The 16,386-nt window shown below is 46.0% G+C and overlaps 1 protein-coding gene across 2 annotated transcripts in view; it reads left to right on the top strand.

Annotated features, from left to right (window-relative positions):
* The first annotated feature begins 433 nt into the window (after positions 1 to 433).
* The window catches only part of LOC124474157 (Kv channel-interacting protein 2-like), an 81,194-nt gene continuing 65,241 nt past the window's right edge, over positions 434 to 16,386 (top strand). For both annotated transcript variants that reach the window (XM_047030083.1, XM_047030084.1), the window contains exon 1: positions 434 to 911. In XM_047030083.1, coding sequence (XP_046886039.1) covers positions 839 to 911 — 73 coding nt within the window. In that variant the 5' untranslated portion in view covers positions 434 to 838. The remainder of the gene's footprint in view (positions 912 to 16,386) is intronic.

The raw sequence follows: 16,386 nt of genomic DNA, 5'->3' as shown, positions 1-16,386 counted from the left end.
ATAGACGCTCTTATCGTCAGAGCCCCAGGCTAAGAGTAGCCTGCCTTTATGGCTTACGTTTTTGACAATTGCGTTATATTGACAAATGAAAACATTTCACAGTAAAACATTTAATAAGTACATGCATTTACACCTGAGCAGTCCTTCAAACATTTACTAGGGTTTGTCTGATTGGTTCGAAAAAGTATATCAACGAGTAGACACAGCACATCCAATAAAGATCGACAACACCTCCAATTAAAACAATTTGAACCCCACATAAATGAATGGCATTGAAAATAGACAATCGTTTAATGACGTTTGGTCCCGAGATGACGGAGCCACCTGACTGAGCCACCTGAGGTGACATGAGCGGAACAGCGCGCGCAGCCAGTGTGGCATACTTGTCGAACACCGAGCCGTGCGCCGACAGTCCACGGGTATCACAGCGAGCAGCAGCAGAACTTGAGCACCATCACTAACAATAACAGCAGTGTAATATGTTGCTTCTTGTCACTCATTTTAACGTGTTTAGTTGAACGCACACGGAGAGCCAACAGGCGGATAACAACGAAGAACTGGAGCCTACTGACAACCAAATAGTTTTTTGGTGGGCAACAAGCGCGCGTGGGTAAATGACACCGCCGAGCATCTTGTGACAGAGAGCGCACGCTAGTTGTGTGAGACTCCGAGTCCGAGATAACGATTTGCCTCATAGTTTATACCGACATACTTTACAGCATCGAAACCAGAATGACTCGTTAGAATATTGATCCTTCTAAGGGTTGAAACGTCAAAACCGCTATTACCAAACCTACATTGCACTCTCCATAGTTTCACATACCAAGCGCTAGGAGCGATGAAGACGAAAAACCGTGACCAAAGCTTGTCGGATTCCCGGGAGCTGGACGGTTCGTATGACCAACTCACGGGTGAGTGAACGGGCAACCACAGCCCCGGCGATACTTGTACGCCTTAAACGATGCAACACACAGTAGGAGAAAATCAATTAAATTCTAGGACAAGGCTATCCAAAACTATTTTAAGGTTCTGGTTTCTAGCCTGGTTGCTTCTTATATTCTATCAATTGGGTAGATTTTAAGAAATTCGTTTAAAACGTATTTAAATTGTTAATATACATTGCATCTTTTAACGCACTTGATGTTTGCACGTGCGTAACGGTGGTGTGATGTGTGACAAAGAATGTGGCGCGGTTGTGCTGACCTGGCTTATAATGGAAGACCACCGGCAATTTTACCGGATTTATTTCAGTTGTTGCCCCTGTTCTTGTTTTCGTGCGTTTGGAGGCCACCGGACTGGCCACATTTGATCTTGTATTTAGTAATTGTGTGTGTGCGAGAACAAGCCTTCTTTGTTCACTCGTAGCAGTCAGCTTGATCAGGTTGTTTTGTTCCAGTCATGTGTGATGAAGCTAGTGTGTGATCCTTACAATTCTAGAATGTCACACAGATGGTGCTAAATGTCAAATCCCTTTTCTGGTGCATGTGTGTGAGTGTGTGTGTCTTAGTTGTGCGTGTGAGTGTTTGTGTGTATGTGTGTGTGTGTGCATGTGTGTGTGTGCACCAGTCAGCCCATCCCTCAGTCACTGCTGACACTATTGTTATAAGTAAAGTTGCTGGAAAATAAATTCATCAGATGAATGTGTGTGTTTGCTGAATTAATACATGTAAATGTGTGTGTGGATAAGGATGTTTGTGTGTGGCTGTGTCAGTGTGTGTGTTTTAGATGCAGTAGGCAATTTTCCAATCGCAAATCTTAATTCTGAGATGAGTCCAGTAGAACTTGTTGTTAATGAGATGTTCTTTGCGCCTCTTGGTGCCAGCTGCATAAACAAAGTGACAGCATTTACACCCAAACACACATCCCTGCCCTTACTGCACTGCCCATGCTGCCAACCTGCTCAGGGCCACACACACACACACACACACACACACACACACACACACACACACACACACACACACACACATACACACACACATCTCTCTCTCTCTCTCTCTCTCTCTCTCTCTCTCTGTCTCTCTGTCTCTCTCTCTCTCTCTCTCTCTCTCTCTCTCTCTCTCTCTCTCTCTCTCTCTCTCTCTCTCTCTCTCTCTCTCTCTCTCTCTCTCTCTCTTTCTGTCTCTCTCTTTCTGTCCCTCTCTTTCTGTCTCTCTCTTTCTGTCTCTCTCTCTCTCTCTCTCTCTCTCTCTCTCTCTCTCTCTCACTCTCTCTCTTCCTCACAGAGCCACACACACATGCTCCTCCAGCCTATCTCATCTCCTCTGTGTTCGACCATGCATTAGCAGCTGAGAGGCCCACTCGAGCAGATTTAATGCATCCCAAATTAAGATGAGGTTTCTGGTGCCTTGCCAGGAGGTCTGAGTGTCCCATTGGCAAACATGGAGGTATCTCTGAATGAATTGTGACAATGAGTGTGTGTGTCAGGGGTGTGTGCGTGCGAGCGTACGTGCGTGCGTTTGAGTCAGAGTGCCCTAAACTCTGGAAACACGGGCTCTCTCCAGGACATGACTCCCAGCTCTCAGCTCAGGGCTGAGTAGAGGGACTAGAGGTCAACCAAGGTTAGCCACATGTCCTAATCCTAACACCACTCCTCTCTCTCTCTCCCTCTAGTTATTTGCCTTTCTCTATATCTATCTCTGTCACTCGTTCTCTTTCTCTCTCTCTGTCTACTTCTCCCCCCTTTCTTTCGACCCTTTGCTCTGTTAATCTCTGCCTCCATCTCTTTTTAACTCTTGCTCTCTCCCTTCTCTCCCGTCATCCCTCTGTCTCCCTCCCTCCATCTCTCTCTTTCTCTTTCTCTCTCTCCTTGGCCCAGGTAAGCATTTCCTCAGTGCAACGAGACACATGGCTGGTTCATCTCAAAGAGACAGTAGCAGAGGACCATCCTCATCCAGTATTTTTAGTCCTCCACATTGCATCTTAATGAGGAAGAAGAGGTGGCAAAGGAAGGATGGAGAACATGTCTAGACATGGCTGCTGGAGAGAGGATGCATTCCCTCCCTCCCTCCCTCCCTCCCTCCCTCCCTCCCTCCCTCCCTCCCTCCCTCCCTCCCCGAGCGTCTCTCCAGCTCTCCCTCCTTCTCCCCACCCTTTTCCCGCCCTCTCTCCTTCCTTCCTTCCTTCCTTCCTTCCTTCCTTCCTTCCTTCCTTCCTTCCTTCCTTCCTTCCTTCCTTCCTTCCTTCCTTCCTTCCTTCCTCTCATCCTGCCTACCTCTAACACTCTCCTTCCCTACCATCCTTTCCACTGTTCCCCCCTGTCCTCTCTGCAGCTGACCCTGAACATGAGGACACACACACACAAAGAGTTGTGTGCGTCCTGTCTCATCAACATGATTCTGGATCATTACTGGCTTGCGCCATGGCTCCATCAACATCAGCATGTCTGCACCTGCTAACCATTAGCTCTGTGAGCTGTGTGTGTGTGTCGGTGTGTGTGTGTGTGTTATAACTAGAATTGTGTGTGGGAAGAAGGGCTATTACAGGTGACTCATAACTCCTCCTCTTAGCTTTGGGTTACAGTTTATGTGCTTCTCTGTGTGTGTGTGTGTGCGTATGTGTGTGTGCATGTGTGCATGTGTGTGTGTGTGTGTGCGTACTGGGAGCCAACAAGTGTGCGCGTGTGTGTGCGCGAGCTGGCAACAAGTGTATGTGTACGCGGGCAGCCAACAAGTGTGTGTGTGCGTGGGTGTGTGAGTGTGTTTGCAGTTCGTCTGACCTGGGTAGCTTAAAGGTAGTGTGGGTGTTCTCCAAGCGGCAGCTCTGGGTCTGAGTGAAATGGAACCCTCTAGAAATAACTCACTGCCATGTCGTTCTTTATGCTGTGTGTGTGTAGTAGCTCAGCATTCCCCATTGTGTTTAATAGCGCTGGGCTACGAGATGAGAGGTAATTATAGAAGCGTGGTGCAGTAATCTTCTCTTCCGCCTCACATGCCAAGCTCAAGAGCAATCAAATCACACATACATGGACACACACACAAACAGACACAGACATGAACATACTTCATCACACACACGCATATACGCACACATACATGGACGCACACAGACTCATACACATACAGACACATACACATACAGACACACAAATAGACACACGTGATCCAAGCGGTCTCCCTGTGTTGGCAAGGTGAATACCATAGGTGACTGGATATTGTAGAGCCACGTCACATGACATGTGTTTTCAGTGAACCACCGAAATAAATCATGCGGTACAAACAGTGTTAAGACAGGCCTCTCTGTTCCTGTGTAACATCAGAACGTACGGCCCTATACAATGTGGGACCCTGGAGATGTATAGAAAGATGGAGAAACAGATAAACTTTCTTTCTCTTTTGCCTTCATGCCTTCAAAATGTGATTCTTATTGTACAGTAAATACTACATATATGGACAGTTATATACTGTATACGTACAGTAATATTTGCTAACCTGCCAATGGAAAAGTTTTGGTGACATTTTATTGAATGTACTAAGAGACAGAGGAAACCAGAAAGAGACTGAGAGAGACAGGAACACAAATGGAGAGGTACAGAGAGTCAACAACAGAGAGGGGGAGAGAGGCCAACTAGAAATATGTCTTGAATGCCTGTGTATATATAAGAGAGACAGAGAGAGAGGGGAGGTACAAAGGGAGAGCGAGCAAGAGAGAGAGAGGGAGCAATAGCAGCCCTGTATTAGCAGGACATTGTAAGAATGTGTGTGTGTGTGTGTGTGTGAGTGTGAGTGTGTGTGCCTGTGTGTGTGCCTGTGTGTGAGTGTGTGTGCCTGTGTGTGTGTTTGGGTAAGGGGGGGAGGGGGGTCAGAGGATCATGTCCAGCTCTCAGATTAATTGGATATTCGTGTCTGGCAGAGAAAGGAGATCGCCCACCACACACACACACACACACAAACACACACACACACTGCTCAATTGGAGGCCCTTCTAGTTCCTGCGAGTGAAACCTATTCTGTCTCATAATTCGTTACAACCTGTTCTTATTCACATTCACTCCTGATTTAGTACAAAGCTATAACTCTTTAATACACATTCACCCCTCGTTTATTACATCTCTAGATCTCTTTAGTACACATTCACAAATCGCTTATTACACAGTGATCAAACAGTGCAAACTATTAAAACTGCAAAGCCGCCACCTAGAACTGCGTTTGAATCACATGACTGAATAACTTCCTGAGCTGTTTCTACCTCGCCTGGAGAGAGCTGTGTGTGTGTGTGTGTGTGGAAGTGTGTGGAAGTATGTACCTGTGTGTGTGTGCGTGTGAGTGTAGAAGTGTGTGGTTATGTGTCTGTGTGTTTGTGTGCACGTGTGCGTAAGTATGTACCTGTGTGTGGGCGTATGCAATTCATGTGCATGTGTGTTTATGTGTGTGTACATATACGTGTGTGTGTCTGTGTGTGTCCAGGGGTGGAAGGGGTGGGGGGGGGGATGGGTGGGTTGGGTAGCTGTCCCAGAGTTCCCCAGTGCCACCGTCTCAAAGTGACGGCTGACACCACTGACATCCCAATGACCATTGGCACTAATTAGAGGGCAGCCTTAATGTGACATGTAATGTGTAGAGACACTTTGACAGGTTCTGCTCATCAAGCTGCACGAGCACACACACATGTGCACACAGACACGCACACACAGACACACACACATGTAGACACATGCAAAAACACATGTACATACACACGTGTGGGCCTAAAACACACACACATACATCTGCCCGTCAGTGTGTCAATCACATGGTGTGGGTGTGTCAATACATATACATGTAATCATTTAGCAGACACTTTTATCCAAAGCGACTTCCAAGAGAGAGCTTTACAAAGTGCATAGGTCACTGATAATAACAACGAGATAGCCCCAAAAACATTGCGGGTAGCCAAAACATGAAGCACATATTGTGAACAAGGGAAGAACCATAAGAGCATGTAGTTAAACAAGTTACAATTGAACAACATGAATTGCTATAAGTGCAATTGTACCTGTAGAAAAGCAAGCAACAGTAAAAAATATTTCACAGCGAGTACAGCAATTTAAATCAGTTACCACTATCCAACAAGAGCAACAAGTCTCAAGCAAGAGTCATTGTGATCCTTGAGGAAACTAACATTGGGACCAGCAAACCATTCCTAAGTACCATTGTACTCCCGGAACAAGTGCGTCTTGAGCCTTTTCTTGAGTAAAGTCTGGATATAGTCTGGATTGATTGAGTCTGTCATGACTGAAATGGAGGAAGACTAGCCCTGATCAGTCCTATTCAGCTGGCTTAGAGAGCAGTAATGTAGTCTAGATAAAGTTTGGGAGAAGTAAAGGATGCTGTTGGAATAAACACACACAAACCTGCACACACATAGACAAGAACACCCATGGGCACAGTCGCATTCGGAGTCATGAAGAAGCAAACATAAAGAAAGGACAAGGAGAAGGACAAGGACAAAGAGGGCCCAGCTGTCAGGTGACAGAAAGCATCCCCACTGAGCGTGTCCCCGGAAACGGAGGCCCACCAAAACAGAATACTGATCATATGTTTGTTACTCTTTCTTTTCTGTTAGTGATTCGAGTACCGACACTGCATTTAAAAGATCAGAGGCTTAAAGACCGATCTGCAGTCAAAATAAAACTAGTGACAACAAACTGGTTTTATATTTGAAATGTATTGTTCTGCTCCTCTCCTGTCCATTCTCCGTCTCTCTTTACAGAGAAGACAGGAGAAGGATGAGGAGGAGGTTGTGTGGAGGAGGAAGAAGAGGGGAGAAGGAGGAGAAGTGGTGGAGGGTGAGTGTAGGAGGAGGAGGAGCAAGAGGAGGAGGATGGTGAGTGTAGGAGCAGTAAAGGAAGAGAGGAGGTGGAGGGTGCTTGGAGGAGCAGGAGGAGGAGGGTGTGGAAGAGGAGAAGAGGAGGAGAGCAGCATAATGAGTGTAGGAAGAAGAACAGGAGAGGACGAGAAGGATGAGGAGAGGAGGAGGGTGATTGTAGGAGGAAGAGGAGGTGGAGGGTGATTGGAGGAGCAGGAGGAGGAGAGGAAGAGGAGGGTGATTGGAGGAGGAGAAGGAGAGGAGGAGGAGGGTGAGTGTAGGAGGAGAAGGAGAGGAGGAGGAGGGTGAGTGTAGGAGGAGAGGATGTGGAGAGGGATCAGAGGAGCGGGTGGAGGCGAGGAGGGAAGGGAAGAGAAGGGAGCTTATTTTAATTAACGATCCCCAGGCCCTCTGTAGATTCAGTCAAAGATTAAAACTCATTAGGATTGATTCTGGCTCCCTGTCCAATTAGAGCACAGTGACCTGAGAGAGCTAGAGAGCTAGGAGAGAAGAGTGGTGACGGGAGGTACAGACACTAAATGCTGACTGTTGGTCAGGCAGATGCAAAGTGCAATCTACTGTCTATTCCCATGGGAGGTACGTGTATGTGTGTGTGTGTGGGAGATAAAAGGCTAAAAGTCAACAAGGTAGGCTGAGGGACTGGGTCACATGACCAGGGTCACCCGAGATTGTGTCAGACAGTGACAGACAGGAAGTTTCTCTGTTTCTCAAGTTATAGGATGGAGGTCGTTCACAAGCTTGCACACTGCGGTTTAACGAGCTTCTGATTGTTGCATGAGTGCACTGGCCTTGTTCAATGACAACACGCACACACACTCATACGCATGCATGGAAATGAACCATCCCTAATCCCTCACACACACATCCTGAAGTTGCAGTGTCTTTCACAGACATAGACACACAAGCACATGCTCACACACACATATATTGTATATAATAGGGGCCTGAGGGAAAAGTTGGCAAGGGAACACTTCTGCTAGACAGACAATCAATCAGTCAGTTTAGATATCCCCCAATATAACACCCACACACACACAGTCACATACACATACACGCACACACACTGTGCTTAGGCTGCAGATGGCCCAGTGGATGAGGAGTGTACTCCTCCACTGATAGTGGAGACTGTCAGCTGGCAGACCTGCCAGTCAGAATAAGCAGCTCGTTCCCTCCGTAAGGCCATCTGTCATGAAGGGTGTGGTTCTGGTAGAGATGGGAGTGTGTGGTTCTGGTAGAGATGGTGGACTGTGGTTCTGGTAGAGATGGTAGACTGTGGTTCTGGTAGAGATGGGAGTGTGTGGTACTGGTAGAGATGGTGGACTGTGGTTCTGGTAGAGATGGTGGACTGTGGTTCTGGTAGAGATGGTAGACTGTGGTTTTGGTAGAGATGGGAGTGTGTGGTTCTGGTAGAGATGGTGGACTGTGGTTCTGGTAGAGATGGTAGACTGTGGTTCTGGTAGAGATGGGAGTGTGTGGTTCTGGTAGACGTGGACCGGAGTTCTGGTGAAGTTACGAGTGCAGTGTTTAACCTTCTACAGAGACTCAGTAAGGCTTCATTCATTAGCACAGATGACACTGAGACAGTAAATGAATGCTTTCCAGATGGCACACTCACACACATTTACAGTGGCACACACACACTCACACACACACGCACATAGAGGCACGCGTGCACACTCATAAACACACAGACACAGACACTTATGTACGCTCAGATGCACACACATCACAAATCATCAATGGGCAGAAGTGACAATTAGTGTGCTGATGAAGACAGGAGACACCTGCTGCAGCTGTGTCCTTCCTCTCACGCCAGGTTCCACCGTTCTAGAAAGCTCCACACATCCGCTCCAGAGCCGCTCTCATCTGTCCTAAAGCGGCTCTCGTCAGTTCTAGAGCCGTTCTCATTCGTTCTAGAGCTGCCTCAATTCTAGAGATGCTCTCACCAGGTCTAGAGATGCTCTCACCAGGTCTAGAGATGCTCTCACCAGATCTAGAGAGGGTCTCACCAGATCTAGAGAGGGTCTCACCAGGTCTAGAGATGCTCTCACCAGGTCTAGAGATGCTCTCACCAGATCTAGAGAGGGTCTCACCAGGTCTAGAGATGCTCTCACCAGATCTAGAGAGGGTCTCACCAGGTCTAGAGATGCTCTTACCAGATCTAGAGAGGGTCTCACCAGTTGTTTAGCCACTTCCCACACTTAACAGAGGGTAGAGAGGGTCGTCCACTAAGGTTGGTGAGGTGTCCTTGAGCAAGACGCTGAACCTCAAGCTGCTCCTTATGGCCAGGCCAGCGCCTTGCATGGCAGCTCCATCATCGGTGACTGGGTGAATGAGAGGCAAATGTAAAGCCCTTTGGGTGTGCCGCTAAAACGTGCTACGCCAGACCATTTTACCCCTGTAGCTTTGCACATGCCCCCCTTCTCTACCCCGCTCCCTCATCTCTCCATCTCCTCACACCTTTGTCCTCCCTTCTCCTCTCACACTCCTCCCTTCCTCCCTTCTACTCTACCACCCCTCTCCCCCAACCTCCCCCGGGCTCGTAGCGCAGCAGGTTTTCAAAATGGCTGCTGTCATCACCCACCCCGTCAGCCTGGGGCAGGTTGCCATGGGTGACAGCCTGACACCCCAACCGGTGTCCTTCACAATAGAACAACGCTGAGGTCAGCCAAAAGAAGAGGAGAGAAGAAGAGAGGAGAATGAACAGAGAAGAGAATCCCGATAATTTATGTGCTGTTTGACATCTCCCCTTTTGCATTCCTGCGGTCCATAAGGTAGCATTGCAAGTTCCAGTAAAAATGCACAGGCTAGTCCAGTGTCTGTGTGAACCCTTTAATCGTGGTTCGTCCTTTTTGGTTGTTGCTCTGGGCTCAAGGACGGGGAGTAAGGTAGGGGATATGGTTCACCTCCAATCCCTAGCTACACACACACCAACTCAGCACTCCGCACTTCAGAAGACGGAATTTCATGAGCTTTAATGAAGTCCCTAAACACACACACACACACAGAGTGCATGCAGACAGACACATACTTCAACATACAAACACACATACACACACAGAAGGCTTGATTGATTGAGGAAACGACAGACATGCCAGCAGATTGATCTTTACAGAGCTGGATCCTAGAGGGTTTTAGGTTGGTTCAGGTGCAGTTCTGTGGGCATCTGTAAATCCCTTTACATTGCTTGGAAAAAGGGTCGTACAATTACAATGATTTGATTTGATCTGGTATAGCAGCAGCCAAAGACATTAACATCAAAAGCTGGCCCACATAGGATAGACTTAACTTGATGGGGTGTGTGTGTGTGTTACTGTGTGTGAGTGTACAGCGTGCGTACATGTGTGTGTGTGAGAGTGAATGTGAGTGTATGATGCGTGCAACAGTGTGTGTGTGTGTGTGTGTGCATGCACGAGTGTGTGTGTGTGTGCGTGCATGAGTGTGTGTGTGTGTGTGCGTGCTTGCGTATGTGCGTCTGCGTGTATTGTTACGGTTTACAGTTTTTCTTTCCAGCAGATTCCTAGTTAAAACCTTGTCCCACTGTCAAATTAGGACTCATCAGGGAGATGCCTTGTGCATAATCAGGATGCCCAGTCAAGCTAATATTCGAGCTTGCTGGTACAAAATCTAATTCGCTAGAACCTGCTATAGTCTAGAACCTTTTGGTACAGAACCTGATGGAGCAGAACTCAATACTCCAGAACCTGCTGGTTTAGTGGCCCCAAATCCAAAAGAGAGATGCTTACTAAGAATCTAGGAGGCTTAACCCCCTGTCTTAAACCAGAGCTGACAAGTCTCGGTGTAATCCTGGACTCAGATTTGAATGGCAACTTTCACATTTATAAAGTGACCAAAAGGGCTTTCTTTCACCTGAGGAATATAGCAAAGGTACGACCATTCATAAACCAAAATGATGCAGAGAAGTTCATTCATGCTTTTATATCCAGCCGGCTGGACTAACGCACTTTTCACTGGTCTTCCCAAGAAAACCACTGAAAGACTACAGCTCATTCAAAATGCTGCAGCTAGATTATTAACCAAAACTAAAAGTAGAGAGCACATTAGTCCTGTCCTAGCCACTTTACACTGGATCCCTGTTACTTTCAGAATTGACTTTAAGGTCCTTTTCCTCACATACAAAGCTCTACAAGGACAAGGACCTAGCTACATTGCTAACTCCCTTATAAACTACACACCAGCTAGAACACTGCGATCATCAAATGAAGGTCACCAGAAGCAGTCATAAGAAGATTGGTGATTCGGCCTTTGCCAATTACGCCCCCATACTATGGAACAAATTACCCATAATTATAACCCCTTAAAACCTACCTTTTACCGAAGCATTTAAGTAATTGGTAACACTTTAGATGAGCTCACCAAATTCATAATTTATTAACCAATGTGTTACTTATTAGTTAACGGTTTGTTCACCATTAGTTATTTGTTGTTCATACAAAATGTATCATTAGTAAAGCATTAGTAAAGCTAAACCCTAACCAAAACTTAAACCCTAAACCCTAGCCCTAACCCTAAACCCGAACCCTAACCCTAACCCTAACTGTGTGAACAAATGCTTTACTAATGATACATTTTGTATAAACAATAAATAACTAATAGTGAACAAACCGTTAACTAATAGGCAACAAATTGGTGAATAAATTATGAATTTGGTGAGCTAATCTAAAGTGTTACCAAGTAATTTTATCTCAAAAGGGTTTTACTACTTTTATTAGTTATATTATTGCTCTTATAGATTTGCTATTTTAATTATTACTTTTGTCACTTGTATTATTGTTTTTATGTAAAGCATCTTGAGCTACAATTCTTGTATGAAATGTGCTATATAAATAAAGTCTTACTTACGTTTAGAAGACGCTCTTATCCAGAGCGACTTATAGTAAGTAAGGGACATTCCCCCTGAGGTAAGTAGGGTGATGTGCCTTGGACACAACATCATGTTGCACGGCGGGGAATCGATCCGGCAACCTTCTGATTACTAGCCCGACTCCTTCACCGCTCAGCCATCTGACTACTACTTACATACTTACTTACCACAGAACTTGCTGGTTTAGAATGTGCTTGGATAATACCAGCTGGTCCAGAACTGTCTATAACCTGCTGGTCAAACATTTGATGGTCCAGAACCTTCTGTTCTAGAACCTGCTATTCCAGAACTCATGGGTCCAAGACCTTCTGGTCTAGATCCTGCTGGTCCATATCCTACTGTTCCAGAACCTGCTGGAAGACATGAGTACAGCTGAATATATGGTTATTGTTGCATTCCATGATGTTCTAACCCTTCTAAACTTTTCATCCTGTCAACAATGTTTTCTGCTACTTCTCAACTACACCCGGGAGATACAGCTTTGGGTGTAATTGCAAAACAGGAACCTTTCCTGCCCTCTTCTCCTCCTCTTACAGCCATGGGTTCTCTCCTGTTGTTTAGAAAGGGCAGAGGGGCACCATGATACAGATTTATGAGCAGGGGATACCACGAGGGTTTGTGTGTGTTAGAGTCCCTCCGTCTCTCTCTCTCTCACTCTCTCTCTCTCTCTCTCTCTCTCTCTCTCTCTCTCTCTCTCTCTCTCTCTCTCTCTCTCTCTCTCTCTCTCCTTTCTGTCTTTGTAACGTTGTGTGTACCCTCCACCAGTGATTGATGAGGAACAATCCTTCCAGTCTTGGTGTGGTCTGTACTCCTGGCCTGATCCTGGGCCCTCATTTACCAAACTGTGGAGGTGTTCCCGTCAAAAGGTGGCGTATAGATGAAACACAGAAAGTGCTTATGTTGAAAACAATTCTGATTTATTATAGTGTGCATGCTCGTCTCTCGCTGGTTTTCCCTGAATGACAATGACCGAGTTTCTTATCCCACCCTTATCCAACGTCTCATCCAACACCCATGGTTGCCCAAAAACAGTCTGTGAACCGCCTCAAATTAATGTTTCTATGATGGCATGACAGCAAATCCTGACAGAAATCCTCAGGTGTGCTAATGACCCTGATTGTAACTGACAATCACAGAGCCATTTTCACATTTACAGTTCAAATGAACATGTGTTAATCTATGAAACTGTGCACTCATGGCAGCCCAACTGACACATCTAAGACAGCATCAACTTAAATGCAATTTGTCCCATACACTTTACAATGAGAAGAAATGATAGTATAGCTTAAGTATTGTTGATTATGTTCTTTTGCAAAAACAGTCTGTAGTTCTGGTGAAGACCGCAGTCCTAGGTAGTCCTGGTCTGTAGTCCTGGTGTGGTCTGTAGTCCTACACGCTAGTCCTGCTCTGTAGTATTGGTCTGTAGTATTAGTCTGTAGTCCTGGTGTGGTCTGTAGTCCTACACGCTAGTCCTGCTCTGTAGTATTGGTCTGTAGTATTAGTCTGTAGTCCTGGTGTGGTCTGTAGTCCTACACGCTAGTCCTGCTCTGTAGTATTGGTCCGTAGTCCTGGTTTGTAGTCCTGGTGTGGTCTGTAGTCCTAAACCAGACCTGGGCATTTTACGGCCCACGGGCCTTACCCTTTGGCTGTCCCAGTCCGGCCCGAGGTAAATCAAAAAAGGAAATATAAATAAATGTGTTGAGCGGTAGGAAATCTGAAGTCCTGAGAGACTACAGTGTCAGGCAATTTACGTATGTGCGCTTACGCAGCCTCACCGACAGGAGACACTGCTGTAGCTGTTGGTTAGCCCTCGAAAATGTCCACTCACGGTAAGAAACGCAAGGTTGATACAGAATGTATAGTTTTTAACAAGACATGGACTTCTAAGTGTCTGTTTATTGACGTCAATTGCAAAGCTGTGTGCTTAGTTTGTGGAGAACAGGTCCCTGTGTTGAAGGATTACGATTTGAATCGGCACTACGGGACTAAACACAAGAACTTGACTGATGCAAAGTGGGCACAGGCCGCTGATGGTTTGCTAGTTAAGCTGCGGACCCTGATGATTACCTGTCAGCTGTCCTACACATATCTACCGCAGACATTCAACCAGACTTCAATGCACTTGGATTTTTCTCACTGAGTAAGAAACACTGAACTGAACTGGAAAACATCAAAAACACTTATTGCTTTTGTATAAAGTTAATCAATTGCTGGTGTTTAACATACATCTTATGTATTTTTGTGACGGTTTAAAGGTATGTTCAAAAAATTAAATGACACTTATATTTAGCTATATTAGCCTTATTGTTACATGTATTACCAGTAGCAGCTCAAAACCATATAATTTACAGTAAAATAAATAAATAAAGTAATCAAATTAATGATGAGAAGAATTAAGCTCAGCCTAATGGTTCGGTCCACCACAATGGTCCCAATTTCTCATGTGGCCCTTCGGGAAAATTAATTGCCCACCCCTGTCCTAGACGGTAGATCTGCTCTGTAGTATTGGTCTGTAGTCCTGGTTTAGACTGTAGTCCAGGATCTGTGTAGGCCTGCTGACAGATTCCTAACTGCCTTCTGTCCATCTTCTCTCGTAGAATATTTTTTACATTTAGTCATTTAGCGACGCTCTTATCTAGAGCGACGAACAGTAAGTACAGGGAGATTCCCCCAAGGCAAGTAGGGTGAAGTGCCTTGCCCAAGGACACAACGTCATTGCACGGCCGGGAATCGAACCGGCAACCTTCGGATTACTAGCCCGACTCCCTAACCGCTCAGCCATCTGACTCCCTCCTTACCGATCAGTCTTCACTACTCTCAACATTCTCTTTCTATCCCCCTCTCTGTTTTATATCTGGCATGCATAGACACACACACACACACTTATGTGTGTTTCTGTGCTGAGAAAAGGCAGGGTGTTCTGATCTGTCTCTCCATCCTGGTTGCCAGGTGAGTGATCTTTTCATCCCTTTCTGAGAGAGCTTCATGAATGAGTCATATGAAAGACTCATCCTAGTTAAGTCAGGGTGGTATAGTGGCATGGTAGGGTTGCCTCACATCTAATTAGGGTACAGGAAGCATGTGAATGCTTCAGGAAGTGTGCAACCTTTTTTAGGCAGTGTGTGACTGTTTCAGGAAGTTTGTAACTGGCTCAGGAAGTGCTACTGTTGTTCGAAGTGTGTAACTGTTTCAGGAAGTGTGTAGAGGTTTTAGAAAGAGTGCAACTTTATTAGGAAGTGTGTGACTGCAGACTGAGGGCTTCATGTACGTACATTCACAAACGTAGCGTTGTAAGCGCCATGGGCAACCCGCAGATTGCACGGTTTGCACGGTGCACAGATTGCACGGTGTTATACTTCAGTTTACGTCATATTTCCGAAACCTGCAGGTCATCGGGTAAACAGCGCATTTTCCCTCCCACTATACCGTACATTGCAAGCATTTAAACGCGCAATTGAATGGGCCTCCTTCTCTTTCTATCATGGATCAGCCACCAAAGTCAAAACAGCGATGACAGTTTAAAATAATCCTGATGCCATTATTTGTAATGTAGCGAGGAGTTTAATAACTGCTGGAATGGAATGTGAACGCTGAGTCGGAGATTCGATGTAATCTTTGATTTCTTCCAGTAACTATATTGCATGGCTGCTTAATCTGTAACGCGTAATGAATTTGTGTTCACTCAACTCAAAAGGTGTAGCCTGACGTTGTCATACTCATAATTCTAGTCAGAATATGAGTCTGAAAACTCTCCGTTGGGCTGTGACTACGGGGCGTGTTTCAACCGAACTCGTAAAACAAATGCCTCTTTGCTCAAATGGATAGACCTACAACCAATCAGAGCAACGTAATATGTTGTTTGTTGAAAACGAATTAAACCCAAGCGCTCTTTCGTGACGTTGTTGATTACGTTACTGTTGACCATCTGTCCATCATCGTATAAAGCCCGCCCCTGGCAATTTCATTGGTCCGTCCAGATTCTGATTTTCTGTAGTTGTCCCCAATACGAGACCCTCCAGACCCAACTTCCCGACCAAATTATTTTGTGGGCGGGGAGAAGTTGGGCTGGCAGCCAGGCTACAAAAAGTGTGATCCTTGTGGCGAAAATCCTTTAGCCAATGTCTTCGTCTTGCTCGGGTTACAGCTGCCATTTCACCAGGGGCATATGCGCATCCTGGTTACGCTTGCTTTTACAAGGCGGATAGGTTTCACCGCAAAATGGAAGCACGCTTCACGGGCGGTTTCTGTACATACAGCGGAATGCATAATTAGGCGCACTTTACTCATCTCCTCCCATCTCTTTATGGGAAACTCCCACTTTCCCCTTGACCCTCCCGAGAATGCACATGCACGACTCGGAAAAGTGCAATTTGCCATTTTCAGTTCCCGCGTCAGGCAGTCTGCGCTTTTCCGCCAGTGCGGCACGTTACATACCTCGCCATGCTTTTACACGCAAATTGCGAAACCAATACGCCTGAAGTGGGCGCAAAAGCGTTAGCACATGAGGCCCTGACTGTATCAGCTGCCTGGAGCTGGTGATAGAGAGCAGCTGATGCGCGGGTTTTGTCAACATCATCACTCTTCAACTCTCATCTCTCTTTGTCTGTCTATCTCTCTCTATAGCCCTGCTGACAGATTGTCTCCCACAGAACACACAGAGAAGAAGGAAAGATCAAGAGACAAATCTCTTATGT

The sequence above is a fragment of the Hypomesus transpacificus genome, chromosome 11 (genome assembly GCF_021917145.1).
Source record: "Hypomesus transpacificus isolate Combined female chromosome 11, fHypTra1, whole genome shotgun sequence".
NCBI lineage: Eukaryota > Metazoa > Chordata > Actinopteri > Osmeriformes > Osmeridae > Hypomesus > Hypomesus transpacificus.
Note: the sequence above shows the minus strand (reverse complement) of the source record. Positions and strands in the feature narration are given on the sequence as shown.